Source organism: Echinops telfairi, unplaced genomic scaffold, assembly GCF_000313985.2.
Source record: "Echinops telfairi isolate 266 unplaced genomic scaffold, ASM31398v2 ScPeMD7_24;HRSCAF=84, whole genome shotgun sequence".
Lineage (NCBI taxonomy): Eukaryota > Metazoa > Chordata > Mammalia > Afrosoricida > Tenrecidae > Echinops > Echinops telfairi.
Window position 1 is genome coordinate 4,867,048 of NW_022103921.1, and position 20,690 is coordinate 4,887,737.

Consider the following 20,690-nt stretch of genomic DNA (forward strand, 5'->3'; position numbering starts at 1 on the left):
GTCCCGTTGTTTTCTCCTCCAGATTGTTCATGCAGCCTATCTTATTTAGACACACTTCCGGAGATAATAACATGCACAAAAACAAGACAGAGCAAAACCAAGCAACAATATACAACAAAGCAACAACAACAACAAACCAATGACAAAAAGCAAAACAAAACACAACAAGAAAGAAAAGTTTAAGGACTGTTCGTTGGCCTTTAGGAGTGTTTTCCAGTCTGTTGGGGCCTGGCCCCTTCAGCATTCCCTGGGGACCTCGCCACTCCGTTCCCTTACTGTTCTGTTGCACCCCCTTGGTGTTTTGCCTCAGTGTGGCGGGATCAAATCGGGCGCAATTCCCGGGTCAGTGAGGGACCATGTCTCATAGTGGGGCAGGCCATGTGGTCCTCTCTGTGGACTGGCTGCTGTAATCGGGTACATCAGTCCTCAAAGCCTGGTGGGCCAGGATGTGAGCGCATTTTTTTAATGCAGTTCTTGGTGCTAAAATTAGGTGCCTTGGCTGATATTCTGGTCGGTTTATCATTGAGTATATAGGTAACATAATAATACAGTAATAATAATGTTTTGATGTTCTTGATGCAAAGTACCACCCATTTGCTATTGCAAATCCATGTTTATATCTTGAATTTTTAATGGGTTGAATAGAGTTTGGTATGTAACTATAGGTTGTTTGTAAGTCATATTCATTCGTTCCTCGTGAACTACTTGTACTGTATTTGTAAAAGTAGTTTCTTTTGTGTTGTGTTTTTTTAGGGAACTTATAGAAATGCTGGCTATTTCAAGAAACCAGAAGCTATTACAGCCTGGAGAGGAAAACCAGGTAAATTGTTTCTTAAGAAATTAAAAACAGCCCACTTTGCAGACTCCACCACCTGAATGTGTAGTCTTGTCTGGCCCTTTTGCATCCAGCCATGGTCAACCCTACTGTGTTTTTCGACCTAACTGTCAGCAGCGAGCCTCTTGGCCGCGTCTCTCAAAATCTGTTTGCAGACAAAGGTCCAAAGACCGCAAGAAACTTGGCGGCGCACTGAGCACCGGGGAGAAAGGCTTTGGTGATAAAGGCTCCTGCTCTCACAGAATCCTTCCAGGGCTTATGTGCCGGGGCGGGCCTTCACACGCCATCACTGCACTGGTGGCAAGTCCATCCACGGAGAGAAATGTGAGGATGAGAACTTCATCCTGACATCCTGTCCAGGGCACATGCGGGCCCGATATGAACGGTCCCGTGTTTTAGCTGCCCGCTCAGACGAATGGTTGGATGGAAGCACGTGGTCTTTGGTTGGGTGGAGAAAGGCACGAGCACTGTGGAAGCCACAGGGCGTTTTGGGTCCAGGAATGGCGAGACCAGCAAGAGGCTCACCATTGATGCCTGTGGACAACTCTAATAATTAGATCTGGGTTTCCATGTTTTAGCTTAAGCACCAGACTGTGCTGTGTAGCTTTGGAAGTCACCCTTCCATTCCCCGTGTGTTGCAGTGTCGCTCCATCTTGTGCTCCCACTCCAGTTCTTGGGGGTTCCTACTTATGCCCCCCAAGTCCAGCTGGAAAGCAGAGTTTATTATTATGATATAAAATCTAAACAATAACAAAAAGAAGTTAAAAATAAAACATAACTATGTAAACTTTCTGCTTACTTTAGAAAAGGAAGTTTGAGAACTTCCCAAATTATTAATTAACTGTAAAGGTTTAGCAGTATTTTCTTTTGTGGGTTATATATTTATTGATGTTTGTCTTCTGAACTCAACAAAAGCTTATTAAATGGAAATTAAAACTATAGGACAAAAAACCAAATGCTCTCATAAACGCAGCTCTTCAAAGAAGACACAAGATTGAAAAAAGGTAGGACAGGATCTGATAAACTACTGGTCCCAGGCCCGATCCCATACCTCGCTAGTTTTACCTGTGGTATAGTTCTTAGGCAGAGAATATGATAGACTGTCAATGGAGAAATGTTGGGGTACGTTTATTCCTTAGGAATTAATCTTCATAGGGAAAAGGTCAGATATGGCCCTAAATATGTATAATGATGTTAACTTTAGGGTTTTTTTGGTGTGTGGGGAAAAAGACAAGTGTAGCCCTTTGAATGTTCTGTTGCCTGATTTGTTCAAATATTTGACAGATCCTGGAGTTGTTAATTCACAGAGATGGGGAATTTCAAGAACTAATGAAATTGGCACTTAATCAGGGAAAAATCCATCACGAAATGCAAGTTTTAGAGAAAGAAGTCGAGAAGAGAGACAACGATATTCAGCAACTACAGAAACAGCTAAAGGAGGCAGAGCAGATACTAGTAAGTTGATAGAGGCTCATACGTTCTTAAGGTGGAAACGGGCATTTCGTTTGTTTCTGAAAAATAGATCTGAGGTTAGCCTTTTGAAATAGGAGAAAACTTGCACTTTCTAAATCTAAAAATGGCAACCAGGCATTGTGTATTCTTTTCCTTTTCCCCCTAAATTTGTTTTAAGTTCGTCTGCCTAAACTAAGCACCACGTTTGAAGCACAATTACCAATGAATATTTAACTCTAATTACAAAAATGGGGGGTTTTATTTCATATTTTGGTTTCATATATTTCTGTTAATAAAAGGCTATTTTCCATCTTACAAAAGTACTTTGAAATTAATTAAAATATGTAGTAGTTGTAAATTGATTAAAATTCACACTAATATATTTACTCTTCCATCCGAAGCAAAGTGAGAGTTGGAGAGATGGGAGAGACCATTTTTCTGTTGTTGTTGTGCTGCTGTTTCAAATAGACAATTTATTCGTCATTATCTGCCCAGCCTTTTTACTACTTACTCAGCTAATTACTGTGTGGTGATAATGCAGGAACAGCTGGTTTGGTTATCACAGGCCAGACATGGCTGCATCCTACCCCAGTGAACATCTTTGAGGCGGTGTTAAAATGGGCTGGGGGTGGGGGTGAGTAGGAAGAAGCCTGAGCAGCTCAAAGTAAATGAACTCCCTGTACTAAAAAAACAAGTATACGAGGGCTTCACAGAGTTAAGGGGGAATTTAAAATTACCCAGTCAACGGAAATGGACATAAAGTCCTTAATAAGAGATAATTTCATTATGTAAATGATAGCAGCCAACATCTATTGAATGTTCGTATACTAAGCCTTGTGCTTTTCACTTTTAATGTGTCAGGGGCTCAAGTGGAAAGCAAATGTTTTGAGAATAATGAGGGCAACAAATGTACAAATGCGATTGACACAATGGATATATATATATATGGATTGTGATAAGAGTTATACAAGCCCCCAATAAAATGATTTCTAATAAATAAATGTGTTGCCTTAATCTTCATAGCAATGACCTAAGTGCCATTAACCATTTTATGATGCTAAAGTTAAGACTTAAAATACATGATGAACTTGCCCATAGGGGCTAAAAAGTGGAGATAGAATTTAAACCTACCATATATACTTGTGTATAAGCCAAGTTTTTCAGCACATTTTTTAAATGCCGTTTTTATGGTAAACTTAGGTGCCTTGGCTGATATTCAGGTCGACTTATACTCGAGTATATACAGTAGGTATCTCTGGCTTTGCATTCTTAACTGCAGTATAGTAATTGAGGGTGTTCATGTACTTTATTAGTTTTTTTAACCCTCTTGTGTGTGAGAGTATTGGGTGGGGGTGGAGGATAAGGTAATATTTTCCCTATAGCTTTCATTACATCAAGTATAATGTCTAAATGAATATCTGTCCAAGAATATATCTTTTAAATTGGGAGGCTGGAGGATAACTTACGGTATTTTATTCTATCCATTGTCTCAAACTTTGGAAGCAAGTGCAGGAATGGAATTATTTTGGAATGGTATATAGTCTAGCACTTGTCTGCACATTTATAATAGAAGACAAAGAACAAATGTTATCATATACACCAAATTATACTTCTCATTGTTTCTAACAACTGATTTATTTATTTATTTTATTATGTATATATTTTTTACAACTGATTTGTAAATGAAGACTGATTCTATGAATATATTTCTGTGATTAACTGCAACTATGATAAATAATCGTATCCAGTAGTATTTCAAAACATTTCAAATAAAGTATGGGGGTTCACAGTTTTATGTTGTTCCTGTGGTGTAGATTATTAAATGGATTAGGTCAGAACCTCAAAAGAATAAACCGTGTTTCTTCTTAATGTTTAAATTAGGCAACAGCTGTTTACCAAGCGAAAGAAAAACTCAAATCAATAGAAAAGGCGAGAAAAGGTCAGTATCACAGGACAACTGGCCAGCTTGAAAAACTAGAGTTTGGTTGCAGTAACCTGATGTGCGTGTTACTGGAGATCGCGACTCTCCAGAGTGCTCCCCAGGAAGGGAGTGCGCCTGGAGAAGGGCATCGGGCTTGGTGGAGGTTCGTGGAATAGAGGAAGCCTCAACCAGAAGGGCTGCCACAGTGGCTGCCACAGTGGGCGCAGACATAGCAGTTGTGAAGATGGCAACTTTTTTATGGGGCTGCTGGGATTCGATTACCCCTAGCCGCCACGACTATGTTTAGCACTGCTAGGGATTATTCAGGAGGTAGAAGTATCACATCCTTTCCTAGAATATAAGAAGCAATAATAGAAAGCAGGTTATGGCTATGTACAATAATTATTTTTAAATTATCAAGTTAATATTAGAAGGGAAAGAAAAGTAAAAGCCGGGGAAACAAGTGGGATTTAAGCTGCATGTTGAAAGACGGCAGACAGAAGAAAAGCATCCATTGGACAACTACAGTGGCACTAGAACATCGTAATGTCTGAGTATCTGTATAGCTTAGGATGTATGCACAATTCCTGGTACAGAGCCCAGTGTGCCTTCCAATCCAGCTGTCCTATTATGCTCTAAATAAAGGTACCTATTGCAGACCTTTGCATTTTTATATCAAAGTCCAAGTTATAATTAAAACTGATTCATCGCTCTTAATAATTCATAAATATAATTTACATAAAATCATCTTGGACTTACTATCTCACTTGACCTGTCGTGGTTTCTCCCTCGAGTATCTTCCAACTCCCAGTGTCCCTGTGTCGAATTTTCTAAGACCACTATTGATGGGGATAGACAGTTTCAATGGGGTTGAACCACTGACATTGCAGTTAGCAATCTAATGCTAAGCCTGCAACACCAGGCCTTACGTTTCTTTGACAACCTGCTTTTTGATTGTTTTATACTAAGAAACAGCTAATGTTCCCCTGGAAGATGGCTTGGCTTCGGTGGCAGGAAACAAATTTTCATGAGTGGTTACTAAGCAAACTTACCCTTGTTCTGCTTTGTTTTTAGCCTTCAAAAGTTTATACAGGCACATATGTATACATTGCTTTGTTCCATTGAAGCCACCTCTAAAGTTTATAAAGTGAGAGCTGTTCTCATTTCTCAGAGATAAACTACTGTTAATATTTGGTGTGTGTCCTTGCAGATTTATTCTAGCTTTATCATTATATATAACAATGCAATTACATGTATTTAAATTTACCATTTTTCATCTAATGACTGTTTTGTCTTTCTACTGATGTCTACGTAAAGCTATGTTAGGCCCCTGCTATTGATCTATCTGCTCTTTTTTCCATTGATTATCTTATTTTTAGGTAGTTTAAAAGTTATGTAATATGATATAAACACTTACAAACATGAATGTTTGCTGTACTAAACTGTAATTTTACTTTCTACTTCCTCAGGTGCTATCTCATCTGAAGAAATCATTAAATATGCACATAGGATTAGTGCAAGTAATGCAGTGTGTGCCCCACTGACCTGGGTTCCAGGTAACAATACTTCTGTTTTATTCTAGTATGTGTGGTTTTGATCATTCTTAGGAGACTGTATTCAACAATAGGAAATACTGGATATACTTGAATATAAGCTGACCCAACTATCAGCCAAGGCACCTAATTTTACCACAAAAACTGCATTAAAAATGTGCTGAAAAACTCGGCTTGTACACGAGTATATACGGTGAATTACTTATCTTTGGAAACATCTACTATAGACTACTACGACACATTATTATGAGTAATAGTGTAGACCATGAGTTTTATAAATTTGGTTTTCTACAAAGCCATTGCCACTAGTTACCTCATTTCACTTTTCAAACAGTTAATGTTAACAAACTGTTTCTGTTAGAAGCAGAAAAGAAATGAATTTAATTGAGTGTGCCAGCTTGCTTTGAAGCCGTGCCCTGTGAAAGTACCCAGAGCGTCGTTGGGCATCAGGTGGAACCACCGGTCGCCTGTGATTAGTAGTCCGATGCCTCGCCCACCAGGACTTCTGTTTCTAGAATGTCTGGTGTGTTTTCTACAAAGTCTAGTGTGACCATTTTTCCATTATCTGTTGGTCACATACGTCGTACTGGTTTTTGTTTTTAATTTTGGTCACATGCTATCTTGAACTCGCAGAAAGGATCGGTTAAGCTGGTTACTACATACTATAGATCTCATCAAGACAATTCTCTGCATAGCAATGTGTGTCAGATTGTGGTGACATGCATTAGACAGAACTTTGAACTGGTCGTGTAATAGTCACGGGTCAGGAGACAGTTGTGCAAGAACAAAGGAACACCGCACGGTTTAAGATCAAGAAAGGGACCCGCTCACCATGCTTCTTCAGCCCGTGCTGAGCAGATCGTCAGAAAAGCTGGCTCACGGGAAGCCGCAGGCGGCATCAGGATTGGAGGAAGGGTGACTGGCAACCTGCAGTGTGCAGGTGACAGAATCGTGCTTGCGCAGAGTGAGAACTTGAAGCACTTGCTGATGGAGATCAAGGATTGCAGCCTCCAGGATGGATTAGGACTCAATAGGAAGAAGACCAAAATCCTCCCAACTGGGCCAGTGGGTAGCATCATGCTACACGGAGAAAAGATCGTTTTCGAGGATTTTGTCTTTCTTGGATCCAGTCAGTGCTCATGGGAGCAGCAGTCACGGGATCAAAGGCTGTAGTACAGTGCTGCACAAGACCTCGTTAGAGAACTGAAAAGCCAAGATGTTCCTTTGAGGACGAAGGTGCGCCTGACCCCACCATGGGATTCTCCATCGCATCATTAGTTGGACATTGAATAAGGAAGACAAGAAGAATCAGTGCTTTCGAATTACAGTGCTGCTGAAGAAGAGTGAAAGTTCTTACCCTGGGCTGCTGAAAGCAGGCCAGCGTGCTCTGTAGAAGCAAGATTAATTTACGTACTTTGGGCATAGTATCAGGAGATCACTAGTTCCCGGAGAAGACATGCTTGGTAAAGTAGAGGGGCAGTGATGGAGTGGAAGGTCCTCAATGAGACTGTCTCACACATGGCTTTAATAATGGATCAGGCACAAGAACCTTTGTGCGGATGGTGCAGGCCTGGGTAGTTTCTGTTGTGCAGAGGGTTGCTATTGGTCAGGACTCAATCAGTGTCACTTAACAACAACATAATCATTATTCTAGTAATCAAAGTGATCAATTCCGTCTGCAGTAGAATGCACACAACAACCAATGCCATAGGGTAACCGATTGAAGATACCTAAAGGGGAGACATTATTCTAGTAATCAAAATGATCAATTCCGTCTGCAGTAGAATGCACACAGCAACCAATGCCACAGGGTAACCGATTGAAAATACCTAAAGGGAGAGAAGCAGACACAGGACGTCGTGGTTGCTACCAAGTAGTGTTCTGCACAATTTTCTGACATCCAGTTCTCCTCTTAGTGCAGCTAGACGTACTAGCAATAATAGGAACTTTCCTTGTGGGACTTGAAGGTAATCAACAGTTATTTTATGATATGATACTACCTTAGGAAGAGTTTCTTAAGATTTTGAGCCATTGTAGCAGGTACATTGAAAATGGGTTCTTCAAAGTGAGTAGCACCATAATTGGGTAGGGATGCCCTTGACAGTCCGTTTTTCAGGTATTTGGTTATGTGAGTTGGGTAAATAAATGTCTCTTATTCCAATTAAAAGTTTTCAGATGACTAGTCTAATCTAGCAGTGGCGCTCTGTTGATGTAGGGGGTGATGCATTGGCCTGCTAACTGCAAGGTTCTCTGTTCGAAACCACCAGCTGCTCTGCAGGAGAAGAGAAAGCTTTCTACTCTTGTGAAGAGTTATAGTCCAGGAAACTCCCAGGAACAGTTTTACCTTGTCCTACAGGGTCACTGTGAGTTGGAGGAAACTGGATAGCAGTGAATCTAATCTGTGCTTTCAGTATAAAAGTGGATATTCAAAGACATTCCTAACAGGCTAGAACAAATTAGTTTCCTGTATAGAAGTTTATACCCATTTTGTGTCATGATATTACTTGCAATCCCCTCAGTCTAACAGCACTGCACCCACTTCCTTGAGTTCTCCATTTCTAGTTGCCGATCTTTCCTGCCCCTTTCTGCCATTTGAACTTTGGTTCTGGAGCAATGCTACCCATTTGGTCTCATATGGTTGGCATGTTCTGAAAGGCATGTTCCTCACAGGTAATCTCTGGTTGTGGGTTCAGTTCCAGGTTTGAAGGGTGTCTCAGAGCCATAGTCATGGGAGTTCCACCAGTCTCTTGCCAGACCAGTAAGGCTAGTTTGCTTCTACATTTACTCCCTCTGTCTAGGAGACTGTTGTGATCTGGGTGAGAACAGTCAGGAGTGGAAGCTGGGCGACATCGGTTGTTCTGCCCTCAGGGAAGCAGGTGTTGTGCTTTGTGTGGTGTTTTGGACTAGTTTTATCCTTGGGTCTTTGATTTTCTTCACTCTTTGCTCTGCATGAGAAGAGTGAAAATTATTTTCTAAGGGGGTAAGAAATGCTGAACCCACTAAACCAGATAACATGGTGTGCAGGACCAACAGTGCTTCTGTTGGAGGAAAACTGTTGCGGATGTGACTAAAATGTGGTTGTGACGTTCCCTTGAATAAGAAACCCCTCCTAGACCAGGGAAATAGGGACACCAGCGACATGTTTGTTCTCTCAGGGAGAGGGAAGTCACTACTGTATCTTGGTGGCAGCTGGAGAAGGCGTCATAGTTGTGTACTCAGTTCATTTTCTGTGGCTGGGTTATCATTACCACTACTGTATGTTACAGAAGGCCAACATTAGCTCTACTGTACATTAGAAAAAGAAGCAAAAGTCAAATTGGAAATCATAATGGCCCACCATTCCTCTGGAAATGGTCATGCTCTTGCATTCCTAAATCTAGTTTTTTAGATTTATGTGACTTTTTGGGTTTCATTTTGTTGAGGTACTGTAATAACACTTGTTTTATTAATTTGCGAGTTGTGAGTTTTCATTAAACACCTCTTTTGGGCCAACAGTGGGCAACAGATTTGCTGTTTCTTTTTGTTTGTTTTGCTGGAATATCTGCAGATAATTAAGTGATAGCGAGAAATATTACCAAAGAGTGGATCTAAAACTGACCATGTTTTAATCAGGCCAAAAATGCTATTTCAATTTTTTTTCCCACTCATTATTAAACGTGAATATTACTGGCTCCCAGTACTCCACTGGAAAGTTACAGAAATTAATCTCTCCATGACAGATTAAGGTGGTTGTTAGAAAAAGGTGTTCATTTAGATAACCCTTCTGATAAGTATTCCATTTTTTCCTATCTCCTATATTCCTTCAAAGCATCATTATATTTTACTCAGAAAATGCAGTTAAAAGAATCAAGATCATTATAATTTTCTTAATGAGCACTCAGAAAAGAAATAAGGCATATATTTTTATAAATTAATATCTTATGCTCTGGATAAAACTTGATAAAATTAGCTCTATATTCCAAAATTGAAAATGTAGCTTGATTTTTTTTTTCAACGTGCATCATGGAGATGTAATATTTCGAAGATGACATTATGCTTGCTTGTATATAACAGAATTTTAAGGAGTCATGATTCTTTTAGGGGACCCACGGAGACCATACCCGACAGATTTAGAGATGAGAAGTGGATTGCTGGGCCAGATGAACAACCCTTCCACGAATGGTGTGAATGGACATTTACCAGGAGATGCCCTGGCGGCAGGCAGATTGCCAGGTAATGTTGAAGCAGGTTTTCAAAAGACCAAGGCTTTTCAGACGTGAACATGGTGGGGCGGGCAGCATGACACATCAAACAAGTGTGAGGTTCCAAACTAAGGGCTTCAGACTGGTTGAACCCCTGGCGGAAAATTTTCATTTCCATCCCAGGTATATGGAACTAGAATTTACACTCCTAATCAGCACCCAAGTCAACAAAATGAACTAATGTAGCTTTTTTAAAAATTAAATACGTTTATTTGGTGCTCTTACATCACTTATCACAATCCATACATTCACCCAGTGTGTTAAGCACATTCATTTACACATATGCTGCCATCATCCTTTTCAAAGCATTCTCTTCCCACTTGAGCCCGATATCATCTCCCCATTTCTTCCCCCTCCCTCCCCAACCCACGCTCCCTCATGAACCCTTGATATGTTACAGGTTATTATTTTCATATCTTACATCATCTTCTATTACCCCTGATCCACTTTTCCATTGTTTATCTCCCTGAGTGGGGGTTATAGGTTGATCCTTAGGATCGATTCCCACTTTCTCCCCACACCCTCCCCTAATCCTTCTGGTATCTCTACTCTCATTGTTGGCCCTGAGGGGTTTATCTATCCTGGATTCCCTGTGTTGCGGGCTCTTATCTGTAGCGGTGTGCATGTTCTGGTCTAATCCGATTTGTAAGGTAGAATTGAGGTCATGATAGTGAGGGGAAGGAAGCACCAAAGAACTAGAGGAAAGTTGTGTGTTTCATCGGTGCTATACTGCACCCTGACTGGCTCAGCTCTTCCCTGTGACCCCTCTGTGAGGGGATGTCCAATTGTCTACAGATGGCATTGGGTCTCCACTCCATGCCCCCCACCCTTCACATTGAGTATGATTTTGTTCTGGGTCTTAGATGCCTGGTACCTGATCCCATCGACACCTCATGATACACAGGCTGGTGTGCTTCTTCTATGTGGGCTTTGTTGCTTCTCAGCTGGATGGCTGGTTGTTTATCTTCAAGCCTTCAAGACCCCAGACACTGTATCTTTCAATAGCCGGGCACCATCAGCTTTCTTCACCACATTTGCTTATGTACCCATTTTGTCTTCAGCGATTGTGTCGGGAAGGTGAGCATCACAGAATGCTGGATTGTTAGAAAGTGTTCTTGTGTTGAGGGAGTACTCGAGTCGCGGCCCAATGTCCATCTGCAACCTTAATTCTTAACATATAGATATGAGTACATAGTTCTATTCCTCTCTCATTATATATATATTAACATATGTACATATGCCTGTATTTAGACCTCTATAAATATCCTTTGCCTCCTGGTTCTTTCCTCTATTTCCTTTTACGTTCCTCTTGTCCCACCATCATGTTCAGCCTTCATTCGGGTTTAGTAATTCCTCGCTGCTACATTGCCCTTGATTAAGCCCCACTAGGCATCCTACACCCTTCTCTCCATTGATTTTAGTTCACTTGTTGTTCTCTTGTCCCTGGCTTGATTTCCCACCCCCACCCCCTTCCTTTCTCCCACCTCCCCTTTTCCCATATCCCCCCAGAACCATTGGTCCTGTTCTCTTCATCTCTCAATTATCATCCCGCCTATCTTATGTAGAAAGACATGCAGCTACATTAATAAATGCAAAAACCTGGCAAAGCCAAATAAAATAACAAAGTCAAGACCAACAAAGCAATAACAATAACAAACAGAAAGCCACTGACAAACATGGAAAGGCCTATAAATAGCTCAAGGTCTGTTTTCTGGCCTTTACGAATGTTTCCCACTTGAGTCTGATGGGGTGCCACACTCTGTCTCCAAAGTCTCTTTTTGGTATTCCCTGGGCATTTAATCACTTTGCTCCCCTAGCCTGCCCTTTGTGTTTCACCCCAGCGTGATGGGGTCTGATTGTGCAGTTCCCATCCGTGTCTCCAGTATTGTCCCCCACAGTGCTACGGTTTAGTGAGGGTGTCATGTCTCGTGGTGGGGCTGGGCCTATATGGTCCTCTCTGTGCGTTGTCTTCTCCGAGCAGGAATATCATCCTCAGGGCTTGGTGGGCCAGGGTGTGCTCCCCTCCCTTTCCATCCCTTTTTGTTTCTCCCATGCGCTCTAATCAGATGCACCCCTTTCCCCAAGCTGTAGCCCCAGTTCTGTCCTCTGAAGTGCATTCTTCTCAGGAGGGGAGGGGCTGGAGGGTGTCCACATAGTTGGGACTGGGGCCAGTACTGCAGACCTCTTCATTGGTCCTTGGTACATGCCGGTATGTTGCATTCACCTCTTGGCGCATCAGGTTGAAGCCCGGTCTCTCCCTCTCCTGTGGAGATATAAACAGTCCCCTCCTCTTGGGTGAGTTAGTGCCCTGCTCCTCCTCTACCCATGTCTTTTTATTTCCCCCTCTTATTAGTTGGTTGCCGAATGTATCCCTGGATTGCGTTTGGCCCCTGCCATACCCCTGCTAGACTTCACCCCAAGGATGTATGTATATAGTAGATTTTCCCCTACGCACTGTTTTTTTGTTTTTTTTTTAAAGCTTACCTCAGTGGACTAATGCCCTTTTGTGCATGGTTTACTTCACTTAGCATGATTTCCTCCACTTCTTCCCATGTGGCAATGTGCTTCATGCATTCGTAACTGCTTTTTAGGGATGCACAGTACTCCATTGTATGCATGTACCACAGCTGTTTGATCCATTCGTGTTGATGGAAATGGATCAAAATTTGGCTTGTTTCCAACTCCGTGTATTTGTGAACTGTGCCGTGATGAACATTGGAGCACAGACGTCTGGCTGTGGTTTGTATCTTGCCTCTTCTGGGTATATGCCCAGTAGGAGATTTCTGGGTCTTATGGTAGCTCAATTTCCATCTGTTATAGATATCACCAAATCGATTTCCATAATGTCTGTACGTACCTACAGATCCACTAGCCGTGGATCTGTCCACTAGCCGTGGATCTGTATGTGCTAAAATTTACTCTGGTTGGACTTGGGTCCCAGCATGTGGTTTACCTTTGAGTATGTGCCATTTGGGCATTTGGGTGGAAAGCTGTGAAGATATCAGGTCAGGTCATCCAGTTGTACTGTTTAGATCTGTAGCCTCCTTGTTAAGTTTCTTTCCCTGTGATCTGCCATTTCCTGAGAGTGGTGTATTAAAGTCACCTACTACAATTGTTGCGCCTGTGATTTTTTTCCATCTTTTGGAGTGTTTACTTTATCAATTTCACAGGTCTCTCGTTGGTCAGGTATATATTTATTATGCTCACTGGTCCTTGGTCTCCCGTCCCTTGAGAAGTATATAATGCCCCTCTTTGTCTCGTGATGGCTGTACCTGGAGCAATTTTGTCAGTTATTCAGTTAGGATTGCTACCCCTGCTTTGTATGCATTGCCATTTGCTTGTTATATTTCTCTCCAGCCGTTACTTCTCAACCGGTTTTTGTCTGCAAGCTTGAGATGTGTCTCCTGTACGCAGCACATCGATGGGTTGCTTTCTGTTAGCCTCCGCCTTTTAATTCCTGAGTTCAGTCCACTGATACTCAGTGTTACCTGTGGACCTTGTGATGTCATGGTGTATCTTTTTGTTGGGTGTTTTCCTACCAGCCTATCTCATCAGTTTGTGTTGTGTGTGTGGTTCACTCTGGTCTTCTGACCACTATTGAGCTAACGCTGTCTTGGGGGCTCTTTTCTCTGTGTCGCCCTTTGAGTGGAGTTGTACAGTGTCACGGTCTCTTATTTGCGCTTCGTGTTGGTTCATCTTCTGCCCATCCTGGGTCAACAAGGATCTTTTTAGGGCTGGGTTTCTTTTTGTGTGTTCTTTGAGTTTTTCCTTGTCTGAGAAGACTCTTGGTTCTCCATCTATCTTAATAGATCATTTGGCCGGGTATAGTATTCTTGGGTTTGCGTTATTTTCCTTCAAATTTTGGAATATGTTACTCCACTCCCTCCTCTGCGTATCTGCTGATAGGTCTGAACATATTCTTATTTGGGTACCTCTATAAGTGACTATTTGTTTTTCCCTAGCTGCTCTTAGGATTTTCTCCTTTTTCTCATAGTTGGATAATTTAACTATTAAGTGTCTCAAGGACTCTTTTTTTTAAATCCTTTTATTAGGGGCATGTACAACTCATCACAATCCATACATCCATCCATTTTGTGGTTGACTTCTTGGGATTCTGTCTGGCTGGTGTTCTCTCGGCTTCCTGAATGGTTGCCTGATTTCCATTTATTAAACTGGGAAGGTTTTCCTCGAGTACCCCTTGCTATTTTCCTTGTTGACTTCTTTGTCGTGTCTTGTTCTGGTAGTCCAGTTATTCTCATGTCTTCCTCTTCACACCATCAGGCATGGCTCTCGGGTTTTCTTCCGTTTCTCTGTCTTACTTGACTGCGTTTGCCTGTTTGTTGAAGTCTGCCTTGTTATCCTCTAGGTCACTGGTGTAGTTCTCTGCCTCCTCAAGTTTGTTGGCAAAGTCTGTTCATTTGCTACTGGATTTTGTTATTTAATCCCTTAGGTCTTGTATTTCTCTTTGGTGCGTTGCCTCTACCTCCTTTAATTTCAGCCTTTTTTGGTATTGCTTCCCTCATCCTACATTTGACTTTAAGCAGCCTTCTGGAAATTTCTGTTGCAGGTCAATGTCTGCTCTTCTGTGTATATCGATCGCTAAGTTAATGACTACTTCTGGCATTGTCTTCTGTTTCTTCTGCTTTTTCATTAAGACTGTTGGGGCTGGTTACTGTTTACATGTTGTTTTAGAGGGGCCTGGTGTGATCTTCCAGCGTCAAAGAGCACTGGGCTCTCTTGGACTCGTATGAGTGCTTCTTTCAACTACCTGCAGGTAGCTGTACTGGGGGGGGCGGGGGGGGGGTCAGGCTACTGCTGTTGCTTCCTGTGAGTTCACTCCCTAGCCAACCAGTATTGTTATTGGAATGTGAGTTGGATAGTCCTTTCACGAGACACTGGTAGGGTGGTTGTGGACCCACAAGGATGGCCTTTCACTAGCTGATCTCCCAGGAAGCCGTAGTGGTGTGTCTCTTGGGGCTTGGAGCACCTCCGATGGCATGTGGTGATTCCCTCTGTAAAGGGAGTGCCTCTTAGGGCGGGTGGGTGTGCCCTCCTTGGTGTAGAGCCCTGGATGGCAGGCGGAATTACCCTAGTCAGAGAGGTCACCATGGAGGTTGGACAAATGTTCCTGCAGGAGCGTGGAGCACCACAACTAGCAGGCAGGAGTTTCCCTAGTCACTTGCAGGGCCTTGGGGTGTGGGTGGATGTTCCCCCAGCCGTTTGAAGACCAGCCACTTGGGATTTTGTGGAGGGCGGGCATGATTTCCCCAGCTACATGTAAAGCCAACAATTGCCGGCGGGAGCTCCCCCAGCTGGGCCGTCAAGAGTTGCCCTAGGTAGAGGGGAGTGGCCTGAAGGCCAGTAGTGGCTTGTGAGCGGAAGGAGAGGGAGAAGAGAAGAGAGAAAGGATAAAACAAAGACAAGAGCAAAAATTGAAAACAAACACACACAGAAAAACACCAAAATAACAAAAACAAGAGTCCAAAAAAAGAAAACAACAGAAAAGAAAAACCGAATCTGCTAACACTGCAGCAGGAAAGAGAGAAGAGATAGAAGACGAAAATAAAAGACAAAGCAGAAATAGAAAAGAAAGAAAAAATAGATAAAGAGATTACTGAGCCCCATGCCATGCATGCGTAGCACTGCCTCATGTCATGTACAGCACTGCCATAGGAGGCGGGCTGGAGCTCTCTCCACTGCGTGGGTGAAGGTGCCCTAGGCAAAGAGGGTAGTGGGCTGGAACCCAGCAGTGGTATGTGGAAGGAAAGAGGGAGGGGAGAGAAACAAAAGAAAAGAGAGAGAAAAGAATGAAAAGGGGGGAAAGCCCACGACTGTGCTTGCTAAGATTGACTGTTGTAGAAAAAGAAGAAAAAAATAAAGAGTAAAGAGATAGGTGATCCTTTATTGCTTGAACGTGGGGCCGGAGGGGTTTAAGCCCTGCCCCCTGGTAGCAGGTTGTTGTAGGCCCCACCAGTACAGGGCAGAATTGCCCTACTTGGTAAGATCACTGTAGAGGCCAGACGAAGGTTTCTTGAGCAGCTGGAGCGCTGCAGAGGGCTGTCGCAGCTGCCTTGTGTGGTGTGCAGCATGCCCACCGAGGGCAGGCTGGAGTTCCCCCTGCTGTTTGGGCGGGGCTACCCTATTTGGAGGGTAGTGGCCCAGAAGTCAGGAGTGGCGAGTGGAAGGAAAGAGGGAGAGAAGAGGAAAAAGAGAAAAAAACAAAACAGAACTGGGCACGCTGAGACCGACTGCAGTGGGAAAGCTAGAAGGGCCGGAGAAGAAGAAGAATAGTAAGGCGATAGCTGAGGCCTGATCTATTGCCTGACCGTGGGGCTGGAGGAGTTCCAACCCTGCCTGAAGGTAGTGGGGTGGGTTGCCTGCTTGGTGTAGGGTCCCACAGATGCTGGGTGGAATGACCCTTGAAGGCAAGATTGAAGCCGTGTTGAGTGCTGGAAACCACTGGTATAGCGGCCTTGTGCCGTATGCTGCACTGCAGCAGAGGCGGGGAGTTCCCTCCCTACAGGCGGGGGATCCCCAGCTGAGTGTAGGGTCACTGAGGGTAGACAGTAGCGCCTTCCCCCAGCCCCCCACCCTGGTTTGGCTTGTGGAGTTGCCCTAGCTTGTGCCAAGACCGCTGATACCCCTATAGCTCAGTTTGTTTGCTTTCCCCCTGGCCCACTGGAATTGAATTAAATTGGCCCCCGGCTCTGGGTATGTACTCAGTGAGGTACACTGAAACAGGCTTGCTCCAGATGGTCTTTGTTATGTTGAAAACCTCTGGGCGCCGTAGGAACCTCTGGCATTCCTTCACATTGGCTCCCTTATTATGCTAATGTATGTCAAAAGACTTGTTCTACCAGTTTGTCTTGGAGTTAAACAATGAGCCCCCATACAGAGAAAATATTTTTTCTTTTTTATATGGGACTTATGGGGTGCCCTGATTTCGGGGCTGTCACACTGACCCCCAAATCTCTGGTTACCCGCACCAACCCTGTCCCCCTGGGCTATAGCGTAGGGAGCTCTGATGTGGGGTCCTGTGCCTAGCTTTCAGGGGTTCTCCTGGAGTCTGGGAGTATGACCCCTTTTGGACGTCAGCCTCGGGAAATCGCCACTCACTGCTGGACTAGGGCGCTGGTAGCTGCTTTGTCTGGAGCCCACAAGCCCAGTCCCACGAACTTGAGAGTATTTCAGTGCATTTTCAGTTTGCTTTGTGAGTGAAAATTTTTAAAAAGCAGGGTTCAGGACAGACCCTAGTACCCTGAATCTAATTGTATGACTCCCCCTCCCAGTCTCCTTCACCGTACCTTCTAATTTTCTGTTTTGGCAGCAGGAGCTCTAGGCAGGTAAATCTAACTGGATGCCATCTTCTTCTATCTCCCTCTAAAATAGCTTTTTAAAGACTTTAAAATGATTTACAAAGTAGAATTTTTTTGTGTGAGCTTTAATCTTCCTAGTTTTCCATCTAAAAACTCCAAACTCACTGCCATCGAGTCAGTGCTGACTCATAGCCACCCCCTAAGGGATTCTGAGACTTTATAACTATTTAAAAATCAATGAAGTGAAATTAGAACAGACCCAAATTTTTAAATTTTGGGGTGAAGTAGAATGATAATGGGTTTTTATCTAATCATTCAAGCTGTCATTCAAATCGTCATGTTGGTCCCGTATAGTTCTTCAAAGAACATGAGGCTCAAGGCAGAATTTTTATTAGTTCAGATGATCTTCCCCATCCTTTTCTTTGATTATATTACATTATATGTATGGCCCAGTAAGGAGATAGAGCCACACCAGTTGTCTGAACAAGGAAAATGTAAAGAATTCCTAACTGGTAGTAAGCTATTAACTACTGCTATAAGAACAGCAGATTGTGGTGTAGCCTCTACATCTATAAGGCAGAGATCCCAAGGAAGGGACAGATTTAAGAGTCTCCTTCCTACCCCTCCCCAAAGCTGACACTCGGATTTCAGTGAGCGCCCATGCTGAGGTTCCCTGAATGACGGGTAAGATAATCTACCACAGGCCAGGGCTAGCAAGCAGAAAACTACCTCCTGGGGTCGTTTTATGGGAAACTGCCTTTCTGGGGTGCTTGAGAAGCTTACAAGAAGTCTCCCCGACACTGCCACAGAAACTCTAGGGTGGGGGTGCAGGGAGGGGTCGTAGAAGCACCACTTGGTAGTCCTGCACACTGGAACCAGTAAAAGCAATGCATTCCCTATGCAGATTACCTCTTTGACTGACATAAAGTTAACACCGCCCAGTCTCTGGCAAAGGAGCATGCTTTCAGGGTCTGGTTCTGCTACCTCACAGCAGGGGCAGGGGTGAATTTGAAGCCTACAGGCTTGGGAACTGGCACACGTGACCTAGTTAGTACCATACGGATTTCTCTTGGTGTTTTTGAAATCTTCCTTCTTTTAGACGTGAACTACATGTTCATGCACCCTCCTGCCTTTCTTCCAAAATGTGGGCGCTTACTGTGTCTTGGGTGCTTCTTTCTAGGACATGTCGATGCACTGCTAATCAACTTTTTTTAAGTCAAAATCATTTACGATAGCAATTCCTCTTATCTTTTAAGAAATTATTCAAATCTGATAGTTGATGATCATCATGACAGATATTATCTACTTAAAAGCTAACATAAAATGACCTAATATATGTGAAGATAATATATATGCCAGTACTTGACACATTTGATTAGCAATTGAACAGCTTACAAGAGAAAACTGTAATGATGAGAAGAAACTGATAGCGTCTACTCAGTACCTACAACATCACACTTTTACTTAATTTGATCTGTATTATTTTTTCCAACTGTGTATTTTGATGTCAAGCCTTAAAAACTGTTGATTTCAAATTATTTGCGTGGATCAGAAAGGTTCTCATGCACATCTTTGTTCTCTGTAGACGTCCTTGCTCCTCAGTACCCCTGGCAGTCCAGTGAGCTGTCCATGAATATGCCGCCGCCAAACCACAGCACTGATTTCTTGTTGGAACCGCCTGGGCACAATAAAGAAAATGAAGATGACGTCGAGGTCATGTCAACAGACTCCTCAAGCAGTAGTAGTGATTCTGATTAAAATTAACATAAAAGACAAACATTGCACAGAAATAAATTCTGTGGAACTGTTCCTTAAATAGCAGAGGGCTATCAGCTGTAAACCGCTAGGGATAGCCAGTTAATGGCTACTGGGAAGTCTTACAACCTACTAAGATCATAGGGGACTTTGTGGTGTTTTTCTAAGTGAAAATCTTAATCCAGGTAAGCACTGGTGAGGAGTAATCAGCATTTCCTATTGAGGGAACAGCACATCTACTCGGGTCACTGCTTGCTTCCCCTGCTCCGTGCCAGGTGTGCTGGCAGCACTGCGCGCAGACTTGAGGAAATGGTTTCTTGTACATAGTCAACATGGAACTCTAGAAAGGCATTAAAACACAGCAGTGATGACAATGTCAGATAAAAACCTTTCTTTGAAAGTGAAGGCTTATTTATTTGCTTTTGTTTCAGGAAAATTGTCCTGGTGTTTCTGTTTGTAATTGTAATTTTGTAAATAACTTTTGTTAAATATACCTTCATGTAAGGAAATAATTTCTGTAAATCTAGTTACATTTTATACATACTGAAGCAGAATTCTAGACTGGGAATAAACATGATGAAAGAAATGGTTGTATCCTCACAAAAATATGTTTCTTGGCGTCCCATACTCTTTAAAGGAAATAAAATGATGTATGTCATAACTGAAAAACTCATCACAGTAATATTTAAGGACACAAATTATATGTAAGGTATTAGAATGGAAAGCATCTAGCAGCCTCCTATCCTCCTCTTGTGGCCTCCCAGAAGAATTCACTTTAACAACCTTAACTTCTGAGGGTTAAGCTACATGTTGAAGTGTGTCGATGCCACTAGTATTTGGTTTCTCCGTGTCAGGCCTATTGTGTTTCACACAGGAGCCCTGGAGGCACCGCGCGGAAGCACTTAGCTGCTAACTGAAGGCCTGGCAGTACAAGCCCACCAGCTATTCTGTCTGTGGGAGAGAGACGTGACATCCTTTCTCAGAAGGTGTACAGCTTTGTAAGCACTGCAGTAGACTTTCTACTCTGTTCCACAAGGCCACTGTGAGCAGGAAGTGAAAACGAGCTGGTTTCTCTGGGTCTCGTAACGAAGGCACAAAGAATACAACCTCTGATATTTCCTAAGATGCTGCTGTGGAAGATAAACTGAAGAATTGCTACTGGGATTTCAGTTCATAAGAGAACTATCCCAAGACAGCACACGCATACCTTTCTGCTATCAGTGGATGGCTCCATAAAGTCCTCTCAGTAGTATATTTGTCTAAGTCTCATTAGGATGTCTTGTAAAAAATAGTCCAATCAAGACTGGATTTTTTTTTTAACATTTTATTAGGGGCTGATACAACTGTTATCCCAATCCATACACACATCAATTGTGTAAAGTGCATTTGTACATCGTTTCTCAAAACATTTTCTCTCCATTTAAACCCCCGACATTAGGTCCTCATTGTTTCCCTCCCTCCCTGCTCCCCCCTCCCGCATGAGCCCCTGACAGTTTATAAATGGGTATTTTGTCATATCTTGCCCTGTCTGACGTCTCCCTTCACCCACTTTTCGGTTGTCTGTCCCCCAGGGAGGAGGTCACACACAGTTCCGTGTAATTGGTTCCCTCTTTCCTA

The 20,690-nt window shown here is 42.9% G+C and overlaps 2 protein-coding genes across 3 annotated transcripts in view; one reads left to right on the top strand and one right to left on the bottom strand.

Annotated features, from left to right (window-relative positions):
* The window catches only part of MED4 (mediator complex subunit 4), a 23,669-nt gene extending 4,010 nt beyond the window's left edge, over positions 1-19,659 (top strand). For both annotated transcript variants that reach the window (XM_004714060.4, XM_045289084.1), the window contains exons 2-7: positions 754-820; positions 2,120-2,290; positions 4,169-4,226; positions 5,678-5,764; positions 9,842-9,973; positions 18,904-19,659. In XM_004714060.4, coding sequence (XP_004714117.1) covers positions 754-820; positions 2,120-2,290; positions 4,169-4,226; positions 5,678-5,764; positions 9,842-9,973; positions 18,904-19,076 — 688 coding nt within the window. In that variant the 3' untranslated portion in view covers positions 19,077-19,659. The remainder of the gene's footprint in view (positions 1-753; positions 821-2,119; positions 2,291-4,168; positions 4,227-5,677; positions 5,765-9,841; positions 9,974-18,903) is intronic.
* The window catches only part of NUDT15 (nudix hydrolase 15), a 20,714-nt gene continuing 18,783 nt past the window's right edge, over positions 18,760-20,690 (bottom strand). The window contains exon 4 of the mRNA XM_004714088.2: positions 18,760-18,996. The gene's annotated coding sequence lies outside the window, so the exon portion shown is untranslated. The remainder of the gene's footprint in view (positions 18,997-20,690) is intronic.